At 36.2% G+C, this 17,540-nt stretch overlaps 1 protein-coding gene across 1 annotated transcript; it reads left to right on the top strand.

Moving 5' to 3' along the window:
* The first annotated feature begins 3,103 nt into the window (after positions 1–3,103).
* Positions 3,104–17,296, top strand: LOC148082358 (calsequestrin-1-like). Its single transcript, XM_087789521.1, has 11 exons — positions 3,104–3,508; positions 13,407–13,500; positions 14,813–14,913; positions 15,062–15,173; positions 15,282–15,355; positions 15,422–15,552; positions 15,686–15,731; positions 15,796–15,850; positions 16,423–16,523; positions 16,720–16,794; positions 16,878–17,296. The coding sequence occupies exons 1-11, from the start codon at positions 3,272–3,274 to the stop codon at positions 17,286–17,288; spliced, it is 1,437 nt and encodes a 478-aa protein (XP_087645647.1). The 5' UTR covers positions 3,104–3,271; the 3' UTR covers positions 17,289–17,296.
* Positions 17,297–17,540: the final 244 nt, after the last annotated feature.

Below are 17,540 nucleotides of genomic sequence, written 5' to 3'. Positions count from 1 at the left end.
ACTGAAAAATAACACATTTCAACTGTAACCAAACCATTTTCAACTGAAAAATAACACATTTCAACTGTAACCAAACCATTTTCAACTGAAAAATAACACATTTCAACTGTAATCAAACAATTTTCAACTGAAAAATAACACATTTCAACTGTAATCAAAACATTTTCAACTGGAAAATAACAATTTCAACTGTAATCAAAACATTTTCAACTGGAAAAAAACATATTTCAACTGTAATCAAAACATTTTCAACTGAAAAATAACACATTTCAACTGTAATCAAACCATTTTCAACTGAAAAATAACACATTTCAACTGTAACCAAACAATTTTCAACTGAAAAATAACACATTTCAACTGTAATCAAAACATTTTCAACTGAAAAATAACACATTTCAACTGTAACCAAACCATTTTCAACTGAAAAATAACACATTTCAACTGTAATCAAACCATTTTCAACTGAAAAATAACACATCTCAACTGTAATCAAACCATTTTCAACTGAAAAATAACACATTTCAACTGTAATCAAACCATTTTCAACTGAAAAATAACACATTTCAACTGTAATCAAACCATTTTCAACTGAAAAATAACAAATTTCAACTGTAATCAAACAATTTTCAACTGAAAAATAACACATTTCAACTGTAATCAAACCATTTTCAACTGGAAAATAACACATTTCAACTGTAATCAAACCATTTTCAACTGAAAAATAACACATTTCAACTGTAACCAAACCATTTTCAACTGAAAAATAACACATTTCAACTGTAACCAAACCATTTTCAACTGAAAAATAACACATTTCAACTGTAATCAAACCATTTTCAACTGAAAAATAACACATTTCAACTGTAATCAAACCATTTTCAACTGAAAAATAACACATTTCAACTGTAATCAAAACATTTTCAACTGGAAAATAACACATTTCAACTGTAATCAAAACATTTTCAACTGGAAAATAACAATTTCAACTGTAATCAAAACATTTTCAACTGGAAAATAACAATTTCAACTGTAATCAAAACATTTTCAACTGGAAAATAACATATTTCAACTGTAATCAAAACATTTTCAACTGAAAAATAACACATTTCAACTGTAATCAAACCATTTTCAACTGAAAAATAACACATTTCAACTGTAACCAAACAATTTTCAACTGAAAAATAACACATTTCAACTGTAATCAAAACATTTTCAACTGAAAAATAACACATTTCAACTGTAACCAAACCATTTTCAACTGAAAAATAACACATTTCAACTGTAATCAAACCATTTTCAACTGAAAAATAACACATCTCAACTGTAATCAAACCATTTTCAACTGAAAAATAACACATTTCAACTGTAATCAAACCATTTTCAACTGAAAAATAACACATTTCAACTGTAATCAAAGCATTTTCAACTGAAAAATAACACATTTCAACTGTAATCAAACAATTTTCAACTGAAAAATAACACATTTCAACTGTAATCAAACCATTTTCAACTGAAAAATAACACATTTCAACTGTAATCAAACCATTTTCAACTGAAAAATAACACATTTCAACTGTAACCAAACCATTTTCAACTGAAAAATAACACATTTCAACTGTAATCAAACCATTTTCAACTGAAAAATAACACATTTCAACTGTAATCAAACCATTTTCAACTGAAAAATAACACATTTCAACTGTAACCAAACCATTTTCAACTGAAAAATAACACATTTCAACTGTAACCAAACCATTTTCAACTGAAAAATAACACATTTCAACTGTAATCAAACAATTTTCAACTGAAAAATAACACATTTCAACTGTAATCAAACCATTTTCAACTGAAAAATAACACATTTCAACTGTAATCAAACAATTTTCAACTTAAAAATAACACATCTCAACTGTAATCAAACAATTTTCAACTTAAAAATAACACATTTCAACTGTAATCAAACCATTTTCAACTGAAAAATAACACATTTTAACTTAAATCAAACTGTACCAGTTTTCAAAATCTACAAGACAGACTTCTAAGACATTGCAATAAAATAGTTCTTCAACCACTCGTATGGTCTTTACATAAATTAATATATTTTATAGCTCCAACTTAAACAAAGTTACGGAAGTAACTCAAGTTAATTGAAAAATGTATCACTTAACTTTGTAATCCTATTTGACAGCACGCCAAAAATATTACCACGTCTGTGCTTCAGGGATCATATTACAGCCTGTTATTAATAGTTGAACATTTTTCCCTCCAAACCAATAGTTGTAATAGACACTATTACATAACACTCTCTCATGTATGAATCCCTCAGACAAAGAACACATGTGTAGACATTCATGCTTCACTTTATAAACATCTCTTTTAACATGTCATTGATTGTACCAAATATATAGATAGATATATAAACTTTATTGATCCCTCTGGAGGTGTCCTTCAGGAAATTGATTAGAAATATCAACAAGCATAATGTTTGTCAGAAATGAAACTTTAAGAACAATTTGGGAAAGAAAATTAAAGACAACATTCTAGAATATTCTGGTAATTCTTGACAATAATTCATTATTTACTCCAGTTATAGTCTTGAGTTGTTTCAATCGTGGAATAACATTTAATACCAATAATTCAGAAGAATCCAATCATAAAAAGAAAGAAATAATGGATACACTTAGTTGCTAAACTGGAATTTCCACAATGATCTTCTAAAACAGTCATTTTATCCAGCCTGTTGTCCAGAGGATGCTTTATTTTTAGAGACTTAAGCTGCCCTGCAAATCTTAAAATGGGAATGGCATCTTGGATCTCTTCTTTCACCAGACTCTCCTAGTACATCCATCCATTCCTTGGGTCCTCCAAGACAGCAGCAGAGTATCTCCGGTTCTCCAAACAACCAACTCTCACTCCCTTGGCATCAAACAGGTGGTCGCCCGACATAAACGAGGCTCCTCCCATGCACACAACCTTTTGGAAGCCCCACTGGCGTGGAACCAGGGCTCATAGCTAGCCCCCCACCCTCGACTCCACCTCCGGTTGGTGACGTTGTCACAGCTCACTTTTAAAGACAGGCTGCCACTCTTGGACCTGCTCTTCTCTTGCTGGTAGGGACAGGAAGCAGAACTTTGTTCCTAACTCTCCCTGCTTTACACCAACTACCGTTAGGGACAACTTCACGCCACTGAAGACCATTTTCCTTCTCTTCTGACCCACCGTCGGCAGTTACGGTTCTGAGAAGAGCCACTGTTGTGACCAGCAGGTAGCCATGAAGTGGAGCTGCTTGTTTTTGGCGGTCTTCCTCTCCTTGGGGGTCCTGTCCTGGGGGGAGAAGGGCTTGGAAACCCCCGAGTATGATGGCAAAGACCGCGTCCATGCTCTCAGTTCCAAGAACTACAAGTCCATCATGAAGAAGTACGACGTGATGGTGATCTACTACCACAGACATGTGGCTGGAAATCGCAGTGCCATGAAGCAGTTCCAGATTGAGGAGCTGGCGTTAGAGGTGGGTCTCCACCAAAGCATGACACCTGAGTCCAAAGAATCATTTGTTCATTCGGTTCCAGTTCAACTGGAGGTTCCTTGATAAAGCTTTGGCTTGAGTTTAGCTCCATCATTCAGTTTCATGGCCTCATTCATCATTCAGTGTCTCAGCAGATTTGGTTTGATCAGGGATGAGTAGGTGTCTCTCAAGACTTTGGTAGTTTGCCTCCCTCTGTTCAAGTTTTCATCTACTGTATTTTTTGGACCATTAGACTCACTATCAATGAACGGGTTCTATTTCATGAATAAGGCGCACTTATAGTTCGACTGTATGACAGATGGCCTTGACTCCAGGATGCTCCTGACCAGGAGACCCTACTTCTATGCGTCAAAGGCTTCGTAGGTTACCAACATTTTGACAGATTTTTGAGTGCCTTGTACCACATGAAACGCAGGCGCATCGGATTAAAGGCGAGCCTGACTTCCAAACTGCTTATTATTATCATGTAGACATAGACCAGTACCGGTCTGTGAGGCATTTGTTACTGGGCCGTACAGAAAGAATTACAATTTGTATTATTGATTATTATTGTCTGAAATGTGTTTTGTTTTGACAAAAAGATGGTATTTTCTCCAAATTAAATTTAGCTTGTGTCTCTTGACACGTCAAGGCGCTTGTTTAAGTCAAGTTTATTCCAAAGATCAACCTGTAAACTAGTGAAAATGAGTAAAACACAAACTCTATGCGATTTATTTTTACTGTTTTCATCTGATGGTCGTTCCGTGAATATGATTTAAACATAATACCAGTCCGTAGTGCAAAAAAACGTTGGGGACCCCTCATATAGACGACTGAGCTATGAGTGATGGTATGAGGGTGAGGGAAACTGGATCAAGGGACCAGTTGAAATTTTAAAAGCGTCAAATTTTCAGCGTATTTAAACCACATGCACAACATACTAAGTAAGGGTAACTTCTCAGATTTTAGCTAATTTTTGTCATTGAACTGCCCATAATTCTCACTACTTACCCTCATTTCAAAATTTTCTTGGGTGGCGTTAGGGGGTTATTCTTTTTTGAAAATTAACTTCATGGGAAACACCGGGTATGTCAGCTAGTTTAAACATATCGAATATAGATCCTTTTTGCCATTGAAATTTTTCAATTATTAAGTGATTATTTATTTATTATTATTTAAATGTGAGGCCCTGTCCTCATGACCAATCCTCTACTGGATTAACAAGTAAAGTATCATTTGATATAACCTGCCTGCCATGATGTATAAGTATAATGAATGTATTTAATTATGTTTAGGCTAAGAAGTGTGTCATCCACTCACTGGCTGAAACATTAAAGCCCGTTTTCTACACTAATCTAAGGCCCAAACGTTGGTCCATGGAAGAGATCCATGTCTATGAAAGCTTTTGATGATCCATGATTTTACAAAAATGTCTTAAGCCTCATGCACTCGTAAAGTCTATATTAGCATTAACCATCATTCTTATTCCTCCCTGACAATATATGTGGAGATGTTTTAGCGACATTGTAAGCAGATAGCAACAAAGTAAAAATGATTGAGATAGTTAAGATGGAGGCAGAAGACTTGAAATGTCAACGATTGACAAAGAAGCAAGTATTCCTGTCGTGCATCGTTGATACCCATCGATGAGATTTGGGATCGAACTACAAAAGACTGTAGTTGCTTTGAGGTCATAATTGTATTCCACAAACCACTCTTACCCGTCTAACCTCATATGTAATGTTCCTTTAATTATTTTAAGTTTTTAATGGTTGTGTTATGTTTGAATTAACCAAATTGTTTGCTAAATTAACATATAAGTAAATGTGTGAAAGTGTAAATAATCAACGATGTTTGTTTAAGTGGTTCAGTTATGACTATATTCACAAAAGAACCAGACTGCTGCCTTTGTCTTATCAAATCACAAACACAGATACAAAAGTCATTTTGTCATTGTAATTATAAGAAACTTTTAATAGACCATGTCCACCCATAAAAAATGTAGTATTTACTGAACTGTATGTAACACAAAGTTTGAGTCTGATTGTGTTATTGTCAATATTGGATGCTTGATTTGCATTTGTTCTCTCATTAAACCCTTATTATTATTATTATTATTATTATAATTAACGTCGGTTTTACGTGTCTCTGTTCCTTATCTTATCTTAAACACCCTTGGCATCTTCAGGTTCTGACCATTAACAGGAAAATTAAGGTCATTTGATTTGAGACAGCAGTCCAGTCGGCCATATAAACAATTTAGAGATGATAATGATATGAATGAACTAACGTTATAGAAATAATAATTGAACTATTATTTCTTGACATTTTTTCATTCTATGCACATCCTAAACCTAATAAACAAGTGGTACGATTTTTGAATCCCAATCACAACACTGTCATCTTTCACTTTATTTACATTTTTCTTTGGTCTTCATCACTGGTCGATCTGGCCTCTAACATCAGTGTTTTGACTCATTAATCCTGGGCTTTGGCAGCAGCAGTGTCTTCTTACAGCAGCCCAGTGTATGTTACACTGCATAAGTCCATGCTGTAAATAGCCGCTCACAGAGATGCATGCCTTGCAAGAAGCTGAAGTCTTCCCTGGGATGGATGGAGGGCTTCGGACTATATGTCAGACCAGATGATGTGTGTCAACTCAGTAAGAGTTTAAATAAGACCATAAAGATGCCAAAAATATTATTTTCTAGTTCAATTTTTTGTCGATTTGTACTTCACTAAATAAAGATCATTAAAAGCTGAACCACTATTTACTGAAAGTTTTGTTTTTTAATCTAAGAAAGTCAAAAATGTTTGACCATCATCTAAACATATATATTACATAGTTGTATAGTTGATATACAGAGTAGTGCTGGAATGAAAAAATGAATAAAAAACTAATATTTCCCACTTTTGTAGCCTCTTACATCTGGTTTAACAGCAAAGTTTGAATTACAAATATTTTCTTGATTGATTTAAAAGGACACTTTTATTGATAAAAGTAAATCAATTCCTCAACCCTGATATAAAGACAATCTTCTACTTCCACTCGTCTGCAATGAAATCCGCGGTTCTTACATCACCACACTTATCCTACAGAGAAATTGTGTTTGTGTCACAAGAACAATTCAGACAAAAATAGAAAGAAAGTGTTTTCAATCAATCCATTTACAATAATGGACGATCCAGTATTAACGTGATGTACGACAGGGGACAATCGGACCTAATATTAGCAGATGAGGCTACAGGGCATGGCTATAGCTCCTGCTATGAATAGATGACAGGATGAGATTTTATTTATTCAACAGTCTGACAGACTCTCACCCTGGAGGGCTGCAGCTTTTCTTGCAGTATGCTCTGTCAAACATTTGGTGTCTAATTGGTCCTTTGACTTTACACTCACAGATGTTACATCACAAGATAAAGGATTAGTTTCTCTGCATAGTTGCTCTCAAGACAACATTTAAACACATAATTTAGATTGAATCTCAAAATATAATGGAACATTTACATGCTTCAGACTGTCTTGTAGATCTTTTCCATCTATTATTGTGCATCCACCTCAGACAAAGATCTTGGAGCAGCAACAGATATTTCCTAGGAGTCTTAGAACCAGGTGTGTATTGTTCGGCATCAATCAGTGTCACTGCAAGCAGCTGGGATCGTAGTCTAGCTTCATTATCACGCCTTTCTTTCTGCTCTTCACTCATGGTTGCCATGACACCACCCAAACGTCAATAGAGCCTTTTCATGGTCTCATATTTGGAGCGCTGAGATTTACAGACCCTGTGTAGAAGCAGCTTTTTCCTCTCAAACATGTCTTTAAACATTTGTAACCATTTGTATCGAGCGTACATTAAACGGCACAACGAGTTGCTATAGCAACCAAGCAATAATTTACTTTCCTCACCTTCAACGTGCAGCATGTTTCACACTTAACAGTTCAATGACCTGTAAGAACAATGTGGAGAAGGTTGGATCACTGAAGGCTATTTCAAGGAGCGAGTGCTCAGAACGTCTCCATTCTTACCGTCAATGACATTTATTCAATGACAGCTTGTCTTGTTTCTATTTTGGCCCCAGACTGAAACTTTAATCATTGTTTTCAACAAACCACTTTCTCTGACGGTTCTCAAAACATTGTTTGGGATGTAAAGTCGAATTTCTCCACTGGCAGCACAATACATGTCAATCATTCCCGTCCATCACTCATCAACCTGCGAACTTGTCAAGGAGTCAAATCACATTCATAAGACTTTACATCCTACTTCAGGATGTGATCTTGTTACCCAAAGTTATCTTGGTCATGGTGACCTTTTAACCTCGCAACCCTTAAATCATAGTCTCTAATTATAGTCCTTTTCCTCTTCTACTATTTGAATGAATGATTAAACATTAGTGGCACTTGACCTTAAAATAGATTTGCTTTCGTTGTTGTTGTTGTTATCTTGTCGTATACATTGGTTGACAGTATATCTATGATTTATATGTTTTGCATGCAGCTTGCACAAAGTACTGTAGAAGTTTCTCATCAAACTATTTTTTACAGAACAAGATATTTTAGAAAAGAAGTACAGAATTTTTCTTTTTCAATCTATTCATTGTTTTCTATTTCGCTGCACACAATATTTACTTCACACTTAATGTATCTCATTTTGTTCATTTCAAGTCGATTCAAATTAAATCTCTGCAGACTCAAGTTGCAAAGTCTTCATGTGCCATGATTATGATGATGATTATAAACAATTCATTAAAATACTTCACGGTCGATGCTGCTCAACTAAAACCCAACTGCATTATGACGCAATAATATCTTCACTCCTCCTTCAGCCAGCTGTAATCACGCCCAGCTTTGTTTATACAATGAGTCCCTTGGAGGTGGATACTTCTGAGATTGATGACATGCGGTGACAAACCTTGATGTTGGACCAATCACAGCAGAGTGGGTGTGGTTATGGTAAACAAGATTTTATCTCCATAAAAAACAAGCATTTTTCTGTGGGCGGGGCTTAATATCATTTTCTAATGTAAACAATTAAATTAAACGAGAGTTTTGCACAAACATACACATACTGATGATACAATAGAGGACTAAGATCTATTTAAGACACACTTAAATCAACATAAGGGAAGATTAAGTGTACTTAAACACGTGTACACCTAAAACACATACAAAGTAATGCAATTTTGGGTTCTCTGGGAGGAAGTTGATTGCATTAACTTATATTGTTAACTTGTCTATTTTCTTTTATGCATTTATTTTATTCAACAGGATTTTGTAGGTGTAAACAGCAGGTCATAGTTCAGGTGTGCCTCGGGTGTGGTGAAAAAAAGACAATGGATTAAGGAAAAATGATGCAGAGAGTCTCATTCTTATATTATCGTTGATTACCTAAGGTCGGCACTTGTGGAATTGAACAGAATAGAACTTGTTTTGGTGCTGATGGTGGCAGGTATGTTTTCTACTATAAATAATATAAATCTCGGTCTACACTCCCTATATAATGCACACAAACAAGGATCTTTTTTTGTAATTGCCCACCAAGATTTAATGAGTGTAAAGTCTCAATAATGTAGACCATTTTTTTTTATAAACTAAGGGCAGAAGCACCTAAAATTAGAATTTTTCATTCACATAATAATAATTATTTTTATTTATAAAAGCGCCTTTCTGAACACACAAGGACACCAATGACACTCATTAGGGTGTGTGGTCTGATAAGCAGCTGTCAGACGCACCAGGATTGAATTTTAAGAGTTCCTAAAATAAGTGTTGAACATTGGATTTATTGGTTGATAGGTCAGTGCCCACTTAGGCCTTATCTTGACTCATTTGACGACCATCTGCAAATGTGCTGATGTCAACAGTTGTTACATAAAGTATGTCAACCAGTCACACCTCTAAATCAAGATTTATACGTTTTATCTCAAAATGATCTCAACATTTTTGAGGTTTTCAGGATTCTCTTGCCCAAGTAGAGCTGCATCAGTCAAACGCTGCTTTGAAAATAAGTTATCATTAAAACTTCTTTCTAGAGGCTGGATTGTTATTACTTCCTCTGTTTGGGGGATTTAAGTCAGAAATGTCTGAATATTGAAGGCCTGTCAAAAATAAGACCAAGCACTCATGACCAGCACACATTTGTTATACGAGTGATATACTGTATATTTCTGAATTTATACTGCCGTGCTCACAATTGTTCGACGTGGTCGGCTTGATTTAAAAGTCAAAAATAATTATGATACATGCTGGTGGATCATATCTGAAAAGTAACTAATTTAATTAAAGTTTAAGATCCAATATGTTGTAAATGCAACTCGGTTTAATCCGTCAGAATATTAGAAGAAAGGCTTAGAGCAGCAAATGTTGATGTGACATGTTTACGATGAACCTCATTACTGCTGAAGTGACTCATTCACAGATGGTCCTGAAAGCTTCGGTGCTTATAATTCAGCCTCTAAATCAGAGCCTTTGAGTTTCCCAAAAGCTCTTTATGTGAGTCATCATCATATCTCCCATGACTCCGTGCTGTGACGTGAAGAGAAAAACAAGTTGAAATATGAAGATTCTGCTCCAAGTTGGAGATTTAATAATTTGTTTGTGTGTGTCTGTCAGCCAGGGTAGAATTAATATTTTATGAACACAGCCATGGGTTACATAACTAAATGTTGCTGCTGATCTAGACAGTCGAGAGGGCCACGGTTACCTTTACACAAGTACGAATCAGAATTATTTTCCAATAATAATTAAAAAAAATGCAAAATAAGGAAGACAAGAATGATGCTGTTTATATGGTGGAAATACTATCTTGCTTTATTTCTACAAAGTATTCTTCAGGATTCTCTTTATAAATTATTATTGAGAAAAATGAGTTCTGACTAGTACATCAGTCGAGACATGACAAAGACAGACCAAGTCTAAGACTTTTCCAGATCAAGGTCGAGGTGTAAAATAAATTGCAGTGTCATTTGGTGAGTAAAGTGCATTGTTGACGTGTGGGTCAGAAAATATACTAAATCATTTTTGCTGTGTTGGTACATTTGGTAGATCAATTGCTCCATAATGTCGCTGAAGTATTATTTGACCGAGAGACGTAATTCTCAGAAGTTTCATTCTAAGTCTATCCCAACTATAATTCATTATAGAAAACGACTGTTCACTCACATGCCTGAAGTTTCAGGACCTCCTTGAGACCAGTGATCCAGATAAATATAAAGATATTCAACAATGTTGCGTGGAGACAGTTCAACTTTGTGGGAAGATTTCAAGAATGTGACCCTGAGATTTACTGAGTCGTCTACTGATGATAAGATGCTAAATGAAGGCCGACAAGGACAAACTTGACAAGTGTCCCTGAGAGTGTGAGGAGCTGCAAGTGTCTGAGTTGACCTGCTTCCACGTCAAGTACCAGATTCTCTGATGCCACTAGGACAAGCTGACACAAGCCCACATCTGAACTTAGATATTGTAGTGATCCGCTGCTACTACGATAATAAAAAGCGTTGACATTTTACCTGGAAAATTGCCATAATGCGGATATTGTGGTAACTATTTAGCACACTTGATCAACTTTACCTACACTAGATTTTGCTCCTCAGTTTATATTCCTTTAGTCCTATTTGCTGGACAAAGTTCTTCATTGTGTGTCCTTATTTGGGTTGGTGGACGCATCACAACCTGCGACCACAATTTCCCTGCCTTTAAAAATACCCCGGTGTCCCAGTTATGGCCATGCTCAGTGGTAATGGAGAAGGGATGTAGAGAGAGTCTAGTTTAGAACGCCACATATTGTTGTCAGAATAGTAAGCAGCTTGTCGTGCACACCTAAAGCTCTGTGATGTGTGTGAGTTGTTGAGTTTGCGAGAATGTTTTAAAGCTTCATAAAATCAGTCAAATCTAATATTTCACTGACTGTATGGGGGAAAGGCTGCAGCATACCTTACAATCAAACCTGAAATATCCTGTCCAATCACCAGTGTCTGTTTTGAAACCTGTCTCCCATCAAGCCCACTCCCATCACCTAAAGCGTTGCCTCTTCTTGCAGTTGATCTCAGCTCCAGCAGCAATTATCTTTCAGGTATGTTACGGTCTGCCTGTTGTACTCTGTAAAAGCTGGGCTGCCAACACACTCTCTCGCTGCAGTTTGTGCCGATTGTTGTCCATCCTCTCGACTTGACTGCAGTTGAGTTCAACAGAATGCTCGTTCAAATACCACAGTGCTGGAGACTGAACTGCTCTCAATGTCCCTCTTTAGCCTAGAGCTGCACGAGATTGAAACACAGACTCAACATGTGAACATGCCGTTGCATTGCTTCCCTCCCTGTGAGAGCCAGAACCTCCACCTCTAGTCCGTGTTTTGATTTTAGACCAAACGCTATGATGTCTGCATGCCTACTGGCTGAAGAATACATCGTCCTGTTGCAACATTTCCCATGAATAGATCTTTTGAAAGTCATATGTGTCTTGAGGAGTTATATTTAGATAAGTATACATCAGTACTCACTTCTTAAACCTGATCTGATCTCGCAAGACACAGATCAAATAAAATATCTGAAAACTCAAATTGAAATATGCCTGTTGCTTCTATCTTTTTATTGACACACATAATGATATCATCAATGATCAAAAATACATAATCAAAACTGAATATTTTAACATTAATAATAAATGAACCAAAGCCATGAGCTCAAGTAGGAAGTAAATACTTAGTGAAATAGAACGTATGAATGAGGGACTGAAGTAATAAAAACTGTTCTTCTTTTCTGCTCATGTTCTCAATAAATATCAGCTGAAAGATTGTGTGATTACCATCAAATGTTGTTTGAAAATGATGATAACTGTTTATGATTCCAGTAGAAATTGTCGGCTTGTAGCAAAAAATGATATAATATGTTGTCTACGAAACAGAATGTGTGCAATTGTTTAAAATCATCCATTCATTCACATTTAAGTCATCCTAAGCTTTGGAACGATCTTCCTCTCCCTCTGTGTTTGATGATCTACTGACTCCTTCAAGAAACATCTTAAGACATTTTTATTTGTGCTTTTCCTTGATTCTTGAGACTCCTGTGTTAGTTGTATGTTTATTAATAAGTATATATTTTTATTTGGTATTGTTTTGATTGTTTCAGCGCTTTGTGACCCTGGTCTGGAAAAGCGTTCTACAAATATAAATGACTTACTTACTTACTTATTTAACACCAAAGCACTACAGAATATATAATGAATATAATGAATATATGTCTGGTTTTATCCAATGTTTAGAAATAATCTAAAGAGTTTTTTTCCCTGCATTTAAATGTGAAGGAGTTTAATGTGACTTGAAGGTGAAAGTGTTTGTATGACAGTGGAAGTGGGGACGAACTAAATCTCAAGACGAGTCTCGATTCAAACATATTGCTGGAAGGCAGAGGGAGCCGATGAGTCGATCATATTGTTGGGATCAATAAAACAAGATTGTGTTGATGTTGTGCAGAAGGTACACTCTAGTTGACTTTCATAGAATCCTTAAGCTTGTTCTGTGGGCCCAATGTTGGCTCCTTCGGTCGTCCTCCACACCTGTCACAGTGTCTCTTCCCCTCGACAGTGCGAGCTCAAGTTCTGCTCCTCTTGTTCTTCTAGAACCTGCTGTCTATGCTCCTCACAGGCCGGCTACGAGGGCTGTCAATTGTTGGCTTTGGTTTCACTCCGATTTAGAAAGTGCAAGGCAGCAATCCAAGCTTTTGCTTTTAAGGCCGTGAAAGAGAATTGGAATGCTTGGGATTACTAGAGTTGAAGGCTCAAGTGGAATGTTTTTATCTGGCACACACAGTCTTTGCTTTTCATAAACAAGTTCCTAATTAAATGTTATTATAATTATTTGATGCTATACGACTAATGTTGTTTCTTTTATTTGTGCAGCTTGCAGCTCAAGTGCTGGATGACCTTGATGATGAAGACATTGGATTTGGCTTGGTTGATGAAAAGCAGGATAAAGCTGTTGCCAAAAAACTAGGTAAGTCGTCCATCTGGCTTTACAGTTACTCTAATGTGAAACTCAAAATTAACTTGAAGAAAATAAACGGCTTCACAGAATATGTCATTTAATAACCAAATACCAACTCTCTTGACTAACTCGCATGTTTTCACAAGTCTTCATCTCCAAGATGCAATAAGTCCCTCATCATGACCATGTTTTAACTTACTTTAAATTTAAATTTATAAAGTTCTCCCTCGTCTGAAATCTCAACAGACGAAAGGTTACGAGAGTGGAGCCCAATATGAACTGATAATGGCTTCACTCCTCCTCCAGCCAACTGTAATTATGTCCCACTGTGTTAATACAACAAATCCCTTGAAGGTGGGGACTTCCTGGATTGCTGATTTGCGATGACAAATCTTGATGTTTGACCAATCACAGTAGATTGGGCGTGGTTATGGTGAACAAGATTTAAGCTTGAGAAAAACCAAATGGTTTCAGTGGGCGGGGCTTAAGCACATTTTCTAATGTAAATATTTCAATGAAAAGAGAGTTTTGTACAAACAGACACATACTTATGAGCACAATAGAGTCCAACATCTATTTAAGACACACTTAAATCAACACATTAGTTGCTCTTTAACATTTGAATCCGAAATAACTATGTTGCGGTCAAGGAACTATTGAGGGTAGATAAAACAATTCTGCCCTCAAGTGTTGATGAAGAGCATCACATCTTAAACTGGACACTAAAATAAGACGTTAGTAAGATTCATCGTCATATAATTCCTCTTCATTTAGATTTGTTTTATTGTATCTCTTTTGTTTTTCCTGTTGGATTCCACCCTATTCTTCTAGGTGGATGTTGTATTCATTCTTTAGCTTTTATCTATGTAATGTCTTCTCTCAGATAAATGTTTAATTATCTTCTATGGATTTCTTTTTTGATTATATTCTTTTTAGAATAAACTTTAGATTGTCTTCCCCATAAGATTCACAAGATAAGATAATATAAAATAAGATTACATTATTAATCCCACAGTGGGTAGAGGACATGGTCATTCAATGTTTATCTCATTTTCTGATTATTTTTTGTTAGAATATCCCCTTCAACTTTAGTCAAATCTCTCCTTCTTTCCATTTGCATGTTAGATTTTCCACCTTCTTATCCTACTGATTTTTATAGATTCAATTTACCTTCCTGCCAAATATGTCTATAGTTGAGTCTCTTAAGATCAAAAGTCCTCCATGTATTTATGGGCCACTTATCTCCTGCTAGCTTTGTCTTGACTCTTGTCTTGTTGTACAAAGATTTATGTTGAATCTTTCATTCTTTTTCACACCCCAGGCTTGGATGAGGTGGATAGCATTTACATCTTTGCTGACAACGAGATCATTGAATACGATGGAGAGCTGGCAGCTGACACTCTAGTCGAGTTCATCTACGATGTAAGTATTTAATGGGCTTTTAAGAGCACTTTAGTAGTCAGACGTTCATGACTGATTATTGCTCGACTTACTATATTTTTTATATTTAGTGCTTTTATTTCAGTCTAACTCTGACTGCAGAGTTTGATGCGTTTGTGATTATCTGAAGGTGATTGAAGATCCCATCGAGATCATCGACAACGAGCGCGAGCTGAAGGGTTTCCACAATTTGGACGAAGTCATCAAACTGGTGGGCTACTTCAAGAGTGAAAGGTCTTCTCGTATGTTCACTCTCTGACGTCCTCAAGGCGAACATAATCATTCCATATATAAGCCGGAGCTCTGGTATGTCTTTGAATCTAAATGTCTCCTCTTTTTTTTCCTTTCAGATTTCATTGAGTACGATGATGCTGCTGAGGAATTCCACCCCTTCGTCAAATTCTTTGCCACATTTGATCCAAAGGTATCCAGCGCGTGTGGCCATCCGTCGTTTCTTCATACTCACCAACACACTCTTGCGTTGACTTAGATCGCCAGGAGGTTGAAACTGAAGATGAATGAAGTTGATTTCTACGAACCCTTCATGGATGAGCCTGTATCCATTCCAGGAAAACCGTACACCGAGGATGAGCTGGTGGAGTATATTGAAGAGCATGATCGGTGAGAGCTCACTTCTTATGTGGACACGACCTGTCTCTTGAATACAAACTTACAGTGTAATTATTCAGTCATGGATCCTTCTGAAAATGTTTAAACAAACACATATTTTCATGCACTATGTTTGGTCTTCTAGACCAACCTTGAGAAAGCTTGAGCCTCACAGCATGTATGAGATCTGGGTAAGATTTTAAAATAAAGTTTTTCCTTAGTTCGTGAGGATTTCTTATAGTTGTATTTCTTCAGGAGGATGACATCGATGGAGAACATATTGTGGCCTTTGCTGAGGAAGACGACCCCGGTATATATATTTATTTTTAGAAATATATACATATGAAATGATTCATAAAGATTTGTTAATTTGGTGATTTCATAATTCATTGAGGGTTTTTGTAGTTTAGATTAGTTCTGTTCTTCAATGAAATATTTAAATGAAAAATAATAAATGTAAAATGACCAAATGACGATTCCTTTAGTTGATATTTGAGAAGTTCAAATTTAATTTAATTCAAATGTAAGAAAAACAGGTCACAATCCCAATGAACAACAGTTGAAAATAACACTCTTTAAACAGGCAGAAACCTCAAGCAGAACCAGACTCAGTAGGAACTATTGTCTGCTTTGAACAGCTTTAAGAGAGACAGAGAGAAGAAGAGAAAAAAGAGAGGAGCCTAACCATATTCATTTAATAGTATACGAGAGTTTCCGTGTAATGACATCACAGACTTTTAACATGTTTTCTAACAAGATATTAACTTGTTTATTTATTTGTTTTAATTGGTTTATAAGCCCTTAGCGACAGTCAGAATATAAATGTAACTTCTTGGCCTCAACCGAAATCAAATGTAATGTTTGAATAAACACTTTTTCCAGACGGTTTTGAGTTTCTGGAGATCCTCAAGGAAGTAGCCCGAGAAAACACAGACGACCCCAACCTCAGCATCATCTGGATTGACCCTGACATCTTCCCTCTGGTAGGAATCCTACAAGGATTAATGATTTAACTCTGAATCTAAGACTGTTACGGTGATAAGGATGAGAAATATAGTGGTGGTAAGAAGCTACGGTGTGAAAGCAAATCAAAACACACAATTGGTGTATCAAATTTTCAGTATTTGTTTTTTTCGTCTGTTTCTAAGGTGAACTTACCTGACTCTTTATGCTTTGCAGCTGGTTCCTTACTGGGAGAAGACCTTTGGCATTGACCTGTCCTCTCCTCAGATTGGTGTTGTTGATGTCGAGGATGTACGACCCAACTTTTGGCAATATCAAAGTTTTATTGGAATGTATAAACGTGATCTAACGCAAGACATATTTTTCCCGATCAGGCCGACAGCGTTTGGATGGAAATGGACGACCAGGATGACATGCCGAGCTCTGACGAGCTGGAGCAGTGGATTGAGGATGTTTTGTCCGGAAAGATTGACCCAGATGATGATGATGATGATGATGATGATGATGATGATGATGATGATGATGATGATGACGATGATGACGATGACGATGATGACGATGATGACGATGATGATGATGATGATGATGACGATGATGACGATGATGATGACGACGATGACGATGACGATGATGATGACGACGATGACGATGACGATGATGACGATGATGACGATGATGACGATGATGACGATGACGATGACGATGACGACGACGACGATGACGATGACGATGATGATGACGACGACGATGACGACGATGACGATGACGATGACGACGACGACTAAAAACTTTTTCTAGACATCACATCTCATTGATTAGATCAGGACACAGGACCCGTTCCTGATCCTACATTTTGAATTTTTTAACAACCATAGAAAATATAATGAAGGAATCAAACACAAGAAAAAAAAATTAAATTCGTTGGACAAGAGGCTGAAAGAGTGATCCTCATCGTTGTGTCTAAGATTCATTAAAATTACAATTCTGTTTTTGTACCTGAGAAGAAGAAGCAAATGCTTAATCGAACATCTTCAAAG

This window comes from Callionymus lyra, chromosome 4 (genome assembly GCF_982586985.1).
Source record: "Callionymus lyra chromosome 4, fCalLyr1.hap1.1, whole genome shotgun sequence".
Classification (NCBI taxonomy): domain Eukaryota; kingdom Metazoa; phylum Chordata; class Actinopteri; order Syngnathiformes; family Callionymidae; genus Callionymus; species Callionymus lyra.
The sequence above is the reverse complement of the archived record's forward strand: the minus strand, read 5'-3'. Positions and strand labels throughout refer to the sequence as shown.